Raw genomic sequence first — 14,025 nt, 5'->3', positions numbered from 1 at the left:
CTATGAGTTCTGACTATGAAAACATACAAATTCCTCCTCGGAGATCCACCAGAGCAGGAACTTTCACTGAGTTTTTTGAAGATCCCAGCAGGGCATTATCTGCTGCTAATGAGAATGATGGCTATGTGGATATGAGCAGCTTCACTGGCTTTGAAAACAAGCAGCAAACCACAGACCAGGAAACAGAAAGGTACTGTAATAAATTATTATGTAAGACCTGCTAGCCTTGGCCAAACAAGCAAGGCCTTCCCTCCTAGGTATCCTAGGCAGATTCTCCATGTTGGCTGACTTACACCCCTCTCAGGAAATGCTTACAAGAAAGATGGGAAGAATACACTTTTTTATCAGTGAAAAAAATAAAAGACATCAAATTAACTCCTTACTTTGTAAATGAATACTGGATCTGGATCCTATGATTTGCAGGCAGAAACCAAAGAATATTCAAAAATATTTGGTTTATCCAGTGGATCTAATTTTTGTGGCTGGCAGAGGAAATGGAGAGAATTTGCTTTGTTCTTCAGTAAGAAAGGTTTCTGACTTTTTGACTGAATGAAAAGAGAGCCTATATGCTGGAAGGGGCCCTGCTTCTTTTTTTAATTCCTGTAAATTTCTCAAAACAATAATATATACATAATTTATGTTTCAACGTCCATCAGTTAAATATAGACCAGAAAATCCCAAATCATGAACTAATCAGACTAGACACTGAATTTTAGAAGTTGCTTTAAGGGCCATCATGGCCCTTGGACAGAGCTGCTAAATTATAAATGAATTAAATAGTTCTGAAATCATATGCACTGCTAACATTAATAACAACCTTTCACCCCATTCCATCAGGTTATTTGCAAACATGAAAATGTCTTTTTCAAAGGAACGTAGGAGCAATGCATTCATCACCTTTGAATTTGAACTTGCTGTCAAATTATAGCATACAATCAGTGGAATGCAGAGATGTAAATAAGAAGAGTGTTTTCTATTCAGTTTGTGTTTAACAGGTAATGAGATAACAAGGTGCAAAGCAAATGAATGAAACGGAACGTCTTTAATGCTGTTGCATTTTGTTAGAGCTGTATGAAAAAGATAATCTTAGAAATAAGGTTTTCATGCCCATTTGCATCCATCATTCTGTAAAAGATTTAATATTCGTGTTTCTTTGCAACATTTATTTTTTCTGCTCGTCTCTCTTGTCATTGTGGATAGAACAAACCATAGGCATTTCACAAACCCCTCTTAGGGTACTTTGGATTTAGGGAGTAAAAGAACTTTTCTGTAATGCCTCTGAATGAGTCTTGCAAACCATTTCTAAGACACAAATGATGTGGGGTAGTGAGTGAGACATGGGAAAAGAGATTGCATTAAGGCTTAAGCAGTGGATCCAAATGCGCCTGAAGCTGAGGGGTGTGGAACACAGGCCTGTGGTTTAGCTCTTTGGAGACAATGGCTGCCTGCAGTATTAGGAGCTCTAGTGATGCTGACACAGGGTCATGGTGGAGTGCAGTGCAGCTTCACAGCACACACCACCACATCCGCAGAGCAGCAAAAGCTACATTACTCACTTGCTTTCAGTGGTTTGCATTTTACCCAGCACACTGACATTTGCTTTTGAAAAGGCCGGACAGCTCTTTGTATCCATGAAACACCACCCGTTGTAGGTAGTTCTTGAAGGACCAAGTTAAAAATACTAGGACTACGTCAATTGCTGTGACTTGGTCCCATTTATGAACTTCCTGTGAAAGCCTGTAGTTTCAAAGGGAGAGCCAATCCAAACTGGTTCAGGAAGTCTCGAGGTCAAGGCATGAACATAATCTTCAGCCTGCTGCTTGTTGTGCATCTAGTTTTTGGCACTGGGGGTGAAATGAAGGCTAGGCTCCTGTACAGCTCCTTTATTAAGATAACCAGGGTGGAGGGGAAGAGCACCAGGCAGACATAATTACTGCTGAGATAGCTATTATTTGCTATATTTTGTCAGCATGTTTTGGACAAAGACATGCCTGAAAAGCTTTGATGAAATGTAAATACACATCCCATGTACATACACATGCAGTGGCATAACAGACTTGAAGAAACAGTGTATGGCCTAATTGTAAAGCAAAGTAAATTGTACAAGTAGGTGCACCTATTTACACATGCATACATTATGTATGGACATGGATGTTTTATTTGCTGCTAAAGTAGTTTGGCCTAAAATGCCTTGCCATGGATTTAAGATTTCTAGTAAGAATATCTATCAAACATACCTCTACCAAAATGGCATAAAAAATTTCTTTGAACTGCAGCTTGCTCATATCCAGGGGCTTTTTTCAACTGTTGGAGAGTACAAGTGTGCTGGATTAAACCCTTGCAATACATGGTTTTTGAGCCCATGAACTTCTTTTTTGTGCATTCACCTGTAGAGCACTTGTGTTAAACATCTGCTTTAACATCTGGTTTACCTTATGGAGTTGCTATATTTTTGATTAATAACCAAGTTCAACTCTTCTATCACACTTCAGAGAACAGACCGTTAGTGTTATAAAAGATTAATATAAACCAGGAACCTTCCATAGTGTGTATGACTGGGGAACAGCAGGGCAAGAGGGGACTTCACAGAAACTCTCTGATGAGAAGATTCACTGTTTAAGTTTCTTGCTTAAAAGGACATACATTTGAAATGTGCTGTTATGCAGTCATCAGGAGAATCCTAACAGCAATACCAAGATTTTAATCAGCTCTGAGAAATACAGTTGTAGTATTACAGAATCACAGGGTTGGAAGAGACCTTCATGATCATTGAGTCCAACCCATTCCCTGACACCTCAACTAAACCATGGCACCCAGTGCCACATGCAGTCTTTTTTTAAACACATCCAGGGATGGTGGTGGACTTCATCACCTCCCCGGGCGGGCCATTCCAGTACTTTATCACACTTTCTGTAAAAACCTTTTCCTAATATCCAGCCTAAATTTCCCTTGATGCAGCTTGAGACTGTGACCTCTCGTTCTGTCAGTTGCTGCGTGGAGAAAGAGACTGACCCCCACCTGACTACAACTACCCTTGAGGAAGTTGTAGAGAGTGACAAGGTCGCCTCTAAGTCTCCTTTTCTCCAGGCTAAACAACCCCAGTTCCCTCAGCCTTTCCTCACAGGGTTTGTGTTCCAAACCCCTCACCAGCCTTGTTGCCCTCCTCTGGATGCGCTCAAGTGTCTCAATGTCCTTCCCAAACCGAGGGGCCAGAACTGGGCACAGCACTCAAGGTTTGGCCTCACCAGTGCTGACTACAGGGGAAGGATGACATCCCTGCTCCTGCTGGCCACGCTATTCCTGATACAAGCCAGGAGCCGTTGGCCTTCTTGGCCACTGGGGCATACTGCTAGCTCGTGTTCTGTTGGCTGTCGACCAGCACCCCCAGGTCCCTTTCTGCCTGGGCACTGTCCCGCCACACCGTCCCCAGCCTGTAACGCTGCAGAGGGTTATTGTGGCCAAAATGCAGGACTTGGCACATGGACTTATTAAACTTCATGTTGTTAGTCTCTGCCCATCTATCCAACCGTCCAGGTCTCTCTGCAGAGCCATCCTACCTTCCAATAGATTGACACATGCTCCCAGTTCTGTGTCATCTGCAAATTTACTAAAGAAAGACTCAATCCCCTCATCCATGTCATCAGTAAAAATATTGAACAGAACTGGCCCCAGCACAGACCCCTGAGGGGCACCACTGGTGCCTGGCTGCCAGCTGGATGCAGCGCCGTTCACCATCACTCTCTGGGCCCGGCCATCCAGCCAGTTCTGAACCCAGCGCAGAGTGCTCGTGTCCCAGACATGGGCTGCAGCTTTTCCAGGAGTGTGCTGTGGGAGACAGTGTCAAAGGCCTTGCTGAAGTCCAAATAGACAACATCCACAGCCTTTCCCTCATCCACCAGGGGAGTCACCTGGTCATAAAAGGAGACCAGGTTGGTCAAACACGACCTACCCCTCCTAAACCCCTGCTGGCTGGGTCTGATCCCCTGGCCATCCTGTAGATGGTGCATGATGACAGTCAGTATAAATTGCTCCATTATTTTGCTAGATACTGAGGTCAGGCTGACCAGTCTATAATTACTAGGATCCTCCTTCCCACCCTTGTTGTAAATGGGCGTCACATTGGGCAGCTTCCAGTCATCTGGAACCTCGCCAGTGAGACAATACTGTTGGTAAATGATGGAGAGTAGCTTTGCAAGCTCACCTGCCAGCTCTCTCATCACCCTGGAATGAATCTCATCTGGTCCCATAGATTTATGAACATTCAAGTGGCTCAGCAGTTCTCTGACTCCCTCCTCTTGGATAATGGGGGGACCGTTCTGTTCCCTGGCACCGTCAACCAACCCAAGAGGACAGTTGTCCTGGGGACAAGCCATCTTCCCACTAAAGAGTGAGGCAAAGAAGGCATTAAGTACTTCTGCCTTCTCCTCATCTGCAGTTACTAAGTTCCCTCCCTCATCCAGTAAAGAACAAAGGTTGGTCTTACCCTTCCTTTTACCATTAATATATTTGTAGAAACATTTTTTATTAAACTTTACAGAAGTCGCCATTTTAAGTTCAAACCGAGCTTTGGCCTCCCTAATTTTTTTCCTACATGCTCTAGCAGCCCCCTTATATACTTCCTGAGAGACCTGACCCTCCTTCCAAAGATGATACATCCTCCTTTTATTCTTAAGTTCCTTCAAAACCTCCTTGCTCATCCAAGCTGGGCATTTAACTCGTCGAATCATCTTTCGGCACAGAGGGACAGTCTGTTCCTGTGCCCTCAAGATCTCTGTCTGGAAACTCACCCACCTTTCCTGAACTCCTATTGCATCAGATGGGCACGGAGGATGGCCACTAGAAGCTCCTGGAGCCTTTCACTCCTTGGATAAAAAGTGCAGCTGAAGCAATAGGTACAGCTAAAGCACCTGATTGTTTTTTATACAGATGCAACCTGCCCCTTCCTATGACAGTTAATTCAGGTGAACTCAGGCCCAAAGAAAACCGTAAGGCTACGGTTGTTTCTGTCCCAACAAAGAGCAAATGAGTGGGACGCATTCTAGTTGCTTCTAGATAATCAAAGTAACCTCATATACAAGGAGGAGTTGTAAAAGGAGAAGCAACACCAAATTTCCAGATGTTTCTGACATTTTATAGAAAACATGGGCAGAAAAAAGACACACAGTTTGTTAGCTGTTTTTGACCTGTACAACACCTGCCCATATGCTGACCGTATCAAGACTTCTCATCCCAATGAGCAGTTCGGTTACCACACTTTCCTGTTTATGGTAAAACTCAAGGAGAATTTTGTCAAGAAGATAAAATCAACTCATGCTTTGTTTTTTCTGCTTGTCCTAGCTAGAGCTGCTCAGTACAGAGGATATCCAAACAAGATAACACATGTTCAACGCAGTTCAAGCTGTCTATTGGCTCACTGCTATGTATGATAATAACAATGTTGCTGACATTACCCTGCATTTGTAATAGAAGCAAGCTATATCTATACTGGAGGCAAATCTCCACAAAGCAGGCTTTGAGCTACAGAATCAGCATAGATTTTAGATAGTTGATTTGGGAAAGATTTTCTCATCCTTTCTTTTTCTTGCTTTCACCGGAAAACAAATTCTAGCTGCTGATTCCACTCAGTTCCTAGATCTCTACTTCTTAAATCCCTGCTCTGTGACTACACTAAGCTAGCATGCATGCATAGCATTGATGAGAAGCTTTACAAGAGACAGAATTTTGGTTTTGTAGGTCTAGCATTTCTCAGGGCTGGTGATATATTAATGTTTATTATGGAGGTAGTGGTCTACTAATGGAGCTTAGCTCCTTTAAAGACCTGTACGAGTCAATTGTAAGGAATTTTGCTGACAATCATTTAGCTGAAGAGAACCAAAGTGATCATGAGCATTGTGAGAGGTTTCTAAAAGAAACATAATTTTTTAAAAAATCACTCATAAAAATCTCTACATAGTTTTTTGGTTTGTTTTTTTTAAATGTCAGTGTGAAACATGCTGTGCTCTAGATCTTATAGATGGGAGAAAGTCCCATAAAAATGCTGTCACAGAGGGAAGAAGGATCAGGGTCTGAGCCTAGAGACAAGGAAAAGAGACATTGTCACTTGTCATCTGGTGAATAGGATAAAAAATAAAATCTCATGAGCATTCACCACTTCTTGAATTTTGCAGCATAAACCTGAAAAAAGCTTTGTAAGGTGATTGCAGAATAAGGGATCCCAGTACTATACTTGACTTCAGGCCATGCACAACCTATTGAAAATCTTGACAACAGCTGCAGCCAGCTCTGCCATGAGTCACGTTTTTATTTCTGTTTACTTGAGTATTGTCTGAATTGCAGCAGGGAATTTGAAGGTGACAGTGGTTAATGCAAAACTTCAAGCTGCTCATAGACAGGGAACAGTCTGCTGGAGATAACCCTTTGCTGCTGGGCAATGGGGCATGCTTCACCTTGCATTGTCAGGCATTAGAGACAGAAAATATTAAGTGCTCTTGGATGGCAGAGTTTTTCTAAGAAGCACCTCTGAGAAGTGTCTCTAGACAGTATCAGTAATGTCATATTAATACCAAAGAATGAAAGATTTTAATACATTGCCTACAAGCAGGTATCAATTTTCCAGCAACTCCGTGATTGCTGTCCTGTTTCCTCATATCTGTGGAGCTGTTTGTCTTGGTTCATGTTGGGAATGCAGATGTGTAGGGACAGTACAGGTCATGAGAAAGCCAGTGTGCTCCCCAGCACAGCTTTGCTTTGCATATCACCATCCTTTATACATAGCACAGCCTCAGAGAACTGCCGCTACTCAGACACGACGTGCTAGATCTCACCCTGGCTTTGTTTATGAGAAATCACAGTCTCATATACCTCCCAGGAAATGGCCCAAAAACCTCAGCAGATGTTGGCTTTATTAGTAGATGGACTCCATTGTGATGGCTATTTTAATTATCAAATTACGGTGCAGAAAAGAAGGAATGTGTACACATCGCCCTCTTCATGTCCTGAGGGCTTTTATGCCTGGGTTGACTTCTCTGTCTTCACTGTTTTCATTAAATGAACCAGAAATACATTTCAGTGGGATTAGACAAGAGGAGAGAGTCTGCTGTGCAGAATTGTCCTGGATGATGATTACGGAGCCAGAAGTGATATTGGTGTGATTTAAGTAATGCTAGCACCATGCAGAAAGAAAGCATGTGCTGCAGACAGGGTGATGAAATATTTGTAATGGTCAGACCTTTTACTGTCAATAACATGGCATGTTATTGCATGCCTTGTTCTGTGCCTAGCTTTCTCCTCTCCCACCCCTACTAGGAGCCTCACTAAGATTTATTGAAGGAGAGATTGCACATTAGAATGCTGTAGCCTTTCCAGAATCCACTGCTCCATGACATGGGGTATATCTCTAGATTAGATTTGTAGCAAAAGCAACAGAATGCTATAGCATTTTAAATGCAAATCCAGTCTAGTATTTTATGTTTTGTTTTGCCACCCAGCAAAGTTATTTATAGTGCACAACACATTTTTAATTATTCTACAAGAATTCTTCTTTTACAGGACCCAAAGAGGGGTTAATTTTAAAACTCCCTCTAAAAATGTGGTGTTCCGTGGCACACAACAATTAATTTTACTTTAATCGACCAATTAGAGTTAATGGATGGAAGAACATATTTAAGAGGCGCTGTTTGTTTTGCCAAGAACCCTCTTAAAGAGCTTATAAAAGGATCCTTTCACTTGAGTAATTGGCTGGATTAATTACATGCTATCCATTAAAAGCCTAGAGCAAACAGATTTAGACCTATTGTTAGTGAGCACCTTTTGGTGCTCTGACTCATGCTACCCCAGCTTTATCAGTATCACAGGGATACTCAAACTTCTTTTTCTCAAAAGAAATACAGCTAGGTACTGATGAACTGAGACAAGAGATAGTTGCATATGTCTGCTGTACAGTCTCCATCCAGCTATTCTCAGCTGTCCCAAATTAAGTACCTCTTCAGTCTCTTGGTAGTTTGTCCTTATGCCTTGAATATGTTCACTAAACTTGGATATTAACCCACTGCATCCCCCTGATGGGCCCTCAGGGCAGGTGGACCTCATCAAGGATAGCTAGTTCGGTGTTTCTGATGAGAGTTTCTTATCCTCTTACATTTCAGGTCTCAGTCTGCATTCTTAGTTCTGAGAGTTGGCTAGAAGAACTCAGAAAAGATTCTTCCTTAACACACATGTCTACAGAAGTAATGGACTGCATACAGTACAACACAACTTTGAAGTCAAATCTTCTGGTCCTTAAGTAGAAAAGGGCAGTATGTGAGGTAAAACTGGGCACCTCAAAATCTTTCCTTCACTCTTTCTACTTTCACATTGCTAGCCATAAAAAAATCCAGACAAGGCAGTGAGATAAAACTACATCACAGTGAGTACATCCAGGGCAAAGGGACTCAGCGAGAGTGACATATATTAAGTTGTCTGGACAAGTAATTTATATTGCCATTTGATTGCAGTTTTAAGAAAAAACGCTTCAGTGGCTAAAAGAGAGATAAAATATGCATGCCTAATTGAAAAGTCTGAGAAAAAAGCCCCAACAAAATAAAGGAATTCTGTAGTTCATAACATTTTTCTGATTGTTTCATTTGCGAGTAAAAAAAAAAAAAATAGATACTGAAGTAACAGTACAACACAACTTTGAAGTCAAATCTTCTGGTCCTTAAGTAGAAAAGGGCAGTATGTGAGGTAAAACTGGGCACCTCAAAATCTTTCCTTCACTCTTTCTACTTTCACATTGCTAGCCATAAAAAAATCCAGACAAGGCAGTGAGATAAAACTACATCACAGTGAGTACATCCAGGGCAAAGGGACTCAGCGAGAGTGACATATATTAAGTTGTCTGGACAAGTAATTTATATTGCCATTTGATTGCAGTTTTAAGAAAAAACGCTTCAGTGGCTAAAAGAGAGATAAAATATGCATGCCTAATTGAAAAGTCTGAGAAAAAAAGCCCCAACAAAATAAAGGAATTCTGTAGTTCATAACATTTTTCTGATTGTTTTCATTTGCGAGTAAAAAAAAAAAAATAGATACTGAAGTAAATTCTGAACTAAGCCATATTTTTGAATTGCAGAATTAAGATGGTTTTGATTTTCCACAATTATTTGGGAGAGGGGCCAGAAGTATTTAATGGATTCATCCCAGTCAAATATTACAAATCTATGTCATTTTTAATCATTCCAAAGCTGATTTTCCAATTTAAAAAAAACTCAGCCAAAAAGTATGGCAAACTCTAATTTTAATCTGGGAAGTGAACCCAACCTCTTAGAGGAGAGCACTTTGCTTCAGCCCTACAGATTGGCAGTTAAGCTCTGTTTCTCTCCTTCTGGAAGTACTGTTTTAACAACTGGGTGAATCTCTGAAATGCAAGAAAACTGAGTTCACTTGATCCTAGCTTCACTGCATTTTTCCCTGGTTTGTCCCCAGGCTGCATGGTGTTGATAAAGCAATTGATCCTGGTAGTACAGGGAAATAACAACTCGCCTTCCATCTTAAGAGTCCTGCAGGGCAGAATGGTGTTCATTATGTTGAACTTACTGTGAGTATTTTCCATGGGAAGTATGGAATAATGAACTGGCAACAAAATGAAAAGAGAACATAAAGACTCTGGTATCAAGTTTTAGTGTCTAAATTACACTGCCAAAAAATAAACAAAGTAATAATAATCAGGAACATATCCCTAATCGCCAGTCTATGATATGTGCCATGTTAACAGCTTCATTTTGTGAAATATATCATCTTTTTCTAAGAGGATCCAGGACTCATAGTCAGAAGGACATTAGTAAATGTGTCATAGTTGGAAAAGTGAAATGCAATCTGGATGATAAATGATACTATGCCAGATACTCGTGTGGGGTACATTTGTACATCTGAGGATGTGAACAGCAATTTGTGATTTGACTGCCTTTATGATTTGTGCTAGAACCTGAAATTAGAATGAGCTGAAACATTTTCCAAAAGGGAAACATTCACAAAAGAATTGTATGTGAAGCATACATCTGTTTTGACAGAATTTAAGGAACTGCTATATTCTGTAGCCTAAGATATAGAAAACCTCGTCTCTGCTTCTCACAGGTCTACTTTTCCAGATCACTTTGAGTGATGGCTTTGAATCAGTCAGCAGTGGTAATTAGATTATGAGTTTCTCACAACCCAATGCCTAAAACACCAGCCACGGGGAGAAGGAAATACCTACAGGTTTTGGTCACAAGACCCAAAAATGGACACAGTCCTGTTTCATTTCTAGAACATCTGAAATAATGTACCTTTTCAGGTACAAAAATAAATTCTTACACCTCAGATGTTGCAGCAAAGAAAGACAGTGGTCTCCTGGTCAAGTTCCGTATGAACTGAGCTAACCCTTCAGACTTTGCAGTAATCAGAGTTTTGCATTCTACATTCTGCCCTCTTGGGCATTCTTCTACTGCAGGATCTGAGAGACAGATGTTGTTACTGCATTGAAAGGGATCTCTTAAAGCCATACATTACAAGTGTCATTTCCATTTTGGAAATGGCAATTACAAACCAAGGGTGTCCTCCCATTCCTAATACCAGTTTTGAAATTCCCTGTTCTGCCCTTATTCTGCTGTGTGTGTAACCAACTGTTATTCTACTTATGCATGAATGAAATTTAATTCAGTAATACTATAACAATGCTTAGAGATAATTCTTGTATTAGGACTCATTATTGTACAAGGTGATTGTAACTTCACTTCTAAACAAGGTACTATTTGTAAGAAATTAGTATTTTGTCTGTCATAGCAGATTCAGACTTTGTAAAGTACTGGTGCTCTGTTACTTCTACTTTTCCTAAATTTAGAAAAAATTATGCTTTTTTTGAAAAGAAAGAAAAAAACCCCTGAAAACTGTCATTACCTGCATTGGTAGTATCATTTTCTCTGTAGTCTAAATGGCTCTAGGAATACTAATTTTAAGTCTTTTCCCAATGCCACTCTAAAAAGGTTTTAAAAAAGGCAGTGTTCTCTACCACAAAAACCAACGCCTCTGTTGTCCACCAGTTCTTATGTCTTTTGGAATCAGATACCAAGAATTCAAATTTCTTTTAATAAACAGGTCACTAAAAAGTCTGTCTGCAGCAAATGATGATTGATTCAAGTTGAATTTTGTGTTTGTGTTTCACCGACACAGTTCCCGAGCTGGCATCCTCCTTTGAGTTTTCACAACTATTATCACTTACAATTATGTTAAACTGGATATTCTGAAAGGATTATAATGAGTTGCATCCATTTGCTGCTATGATGATCACATTTGCCTAACTGACACCTAATCACATCTCATCCAGACTAGATTCCAGAAGCAACAATGTAATCCTGGTTCTACTCTGAGTTTCAGGACTATTTGTGCAAAAGTACAGAGCAACTGCTGTAGTGTACGGACCTACATTCACTAAGGAAGAGGACTTGTAAAGATATTCTAGTTCTGTGTAGCTCACTATAGTCAATAAGCTCCTTGTGCAGGTATGAAACATATCTGGATCAGATTCTTACCTATATAAAATTTTAAACCTGTTTATTATTCTTGTTAGATAGCAGAACTGTCCACCAACACAGAACGTCTCCAGGGCCAGGTTTGTGTGTGACAAATGTGCCTTGGTTCTGCTTGGCTCCATTTGCAAAACTCCCACACGATGATTGATGCAGATCTTTTTCTAAATTGTCTATCTGCAATGTTTTTATGAATTCTAATTCTTTGGGCTAGTAGTACTGCTTAAATCTTTCATTATTGCTGTTCTTCTCCAGTGTGTGCCTTTGTGCAGAAATCATCAACTTGGCTGCCTGAAAGCCACTGACAGGCTGCAACTCAAGAACCCTCACTGCCAGCAGAAAGCAGCAATACTAGCAAGCATGACTATTAAATAGTTCCAGATAGATTTCTGCATCTCAGCTTGGCCGTAAGAATGAAAACACTACTCTGTGCATTAAACATGGGCATAATCCTGGGGTACCCATCTCTCTCTCTTAAGGACAAAGTGAAATCCCTTTTAGTTTGCAGTAAACAGAAAGAAGAGAAGTAAAAGTGTGCCTCGAGGGAGATGGACAAAGTAGCTCTGGTTTAGACCCTGTCAGAGATCCACAGTGTCCAAAGCCTTCGGTCTAACCTGTGCTCTAAACGTGACATTGCTTTGGGATTACCCATTTTACACAACTGACTGCCAAAGCACAAAGTTGAGAAACATGCCAGAGATCAAAACAAATAATTTGTAGTAAAGCAGTGGTTTCAGCTTTGCTTCCCAGACAGTGATCTCCCCACAGAGGCGTTCTTCTCATATTCTGAGATGACTATCAGGTGACCAGCTGAAAGTCACTTCTAACTTATATTTTTTCCTTCCCTTTATTAATGAAGTTCTAGGTGGTTGGCTTATTCTGTCACCAATTTATAGAGAGGAGTAAGTCTTACAGAGGGTTGTGTGAAATCACAGGGTCTTATGCTGCTCAAAGATCACAAATACAAAGTGAGTCCACTGAAGTCAGGATGAACCCTCCCCAGTTTTACATCATTGTATCCGAAGTCAGACTGTCACTGAGATAAGTCATTTTATAGAGGATAATATGGCAAAACTGTTGGGTGGTTTCACAGTCAGAGGCCATTTGTACTGTGACTAGGGATTACTCAGCAAATCATTTGAAACCTATCCTGATAATTGGTGGATGTGTTCCTTGTTAGCTTCTGTCCCTTGACAGAAATGCAGAATGGAATCTCAACACAATGCAGATATATGGTGTGCATGGTCTGGGAAGGAAGAAGTTTCACAGCACAGTACTTCTGTCACTGTCAAGCACTCAGGTCTTCATTATGCCCACCTCCTTTGCATTGCAAGGATCCAACATAGCAAAAGGTTACCTCAGATGGGAATGGTAGGGTGATGGAGATCAACAGGGCTATGATTTAGCAAGGGAAAGAAGGAAAAGAGAAGCATAAAAAGAATCTTAAGGGAAACCTCTGCTGGGGCTGATGGATATAAAAGCTCTGGGATGCCTGTGAAACTAATGATTTATTGAAAGTAAAAGCTCTGTGATGCTGACATGTGATGTGATTAATATGTTCAAAGGAGTCCCTAAAGGTAGAGCTGCCTTTAATAATATATTATGTATTATTGGCTGCCCCATTGTACCTTCTGGCACGGTGGGACGCTGGGTGTGGTGCAGCTGAGCGTCAGCCCTTGCTAGTTCATTGCCAGGTCATCTCTGGGGAGGAACTGTTCCCTGTTTACAGGAAATGCAGGACAAGGGCCGAAGGGCTGGGCTGAGCACAAGCTGAGGCCACCACAGCTCACTGCCTCTCCCTCATGGCTGGGAGAGCAGGAAGGGGGTATGCCACTTGTCTGAGGCCCAAGGACACTGTTTTGTTTCCAGGCATGTCCAGCTTTTACTGCTGCTTTGTTTTACCTAGTGTTTTAAAACCACAGGACTGGGGAGAGTAATGGTGCTCACAGACAGCGATGCACCCCAGGGTATGTCACTGAGCCTGAAGTGTGGATTGGCCACACAGGTGCCTCAAAGCAAAAGCCTCAAAGCTATCCATCCTGGCACATCTGGGACATGGCTAGTGAAACCTCACTCTCAGGCTTTCTCTTATCCCTTCTCTACTGATAGTGTCCCAGGCTGGGCCAGAGGACATTCCTTAAGATGGAGCCCAAACACCTTTGTGCTTCCTGCATTCCCTTCCAAAACTAGAGCTGCACCAGCACTGTTGTTCTGTGACCATCTCCAGGAGCAGTGGTTGAAGCTGGGAGAGTTTTGTCCCTAAAGTTGTCTCAAAAACAGCAAAAGCCTTATGCACCTGATCAAAAATCCTCTTCCCCTCCCCTGTATTCTGTAACACAACAACGTAAGAAAGAGCAATATTCAAATTGAAATGCTTGTGGAATTAGAAAGAGCACCTTTCTGGCCTTGCCAGACAAACAGCTTATGCCTCAAAGTGTGAAATGTGATTATCCCTCTGTTACCTTGCCTTGACAGGCTGTGTATG

The 14,025-nt window shown here is 41.3% G+C and overlaps 1 protein-coding gene across 1 annotated transcript in view; it reads left to right on the top strand.

Annotated features, from left to right (window-relative positions):
- Positions 1-14,025, top strand: part of FGD5 (FYVE, RhoGEF and PH domain containing 5) — a 69,044-nt gene that overhangs the window by 3,249 nt on the left and 51,770 nt on the right. Inside the window, 1 exon segment of the mRNA XM_031061631.1 lies at positions 1-190. This exon segment is cut by the window's left edge and continues 2,141 nt beyond it. Coding sequence (XP_030917491.1) covers positions 1-190 — 190 coding nt within the window.

This window comes from Geospiza fortis, unplaced genomic scaffold (assembly GCF_000277835.1).
Source record: "Geospiza fortis unplaced genomic scaffold, GeoFor_1.0 scaffold128, whole genome shotgun sequence".
Classification (NCBI taxonomy): domain Eukaryota; kingdom Metazoa; phylum Chordata; class Aves; order Passeriformes; family Thraupidae; genus Geospiza; species Geospiza fortis.
Note: the sequence above shows the minus strand (reverse complement) of the source record. Positions and strands in the feature narration are given on the sequence as shown.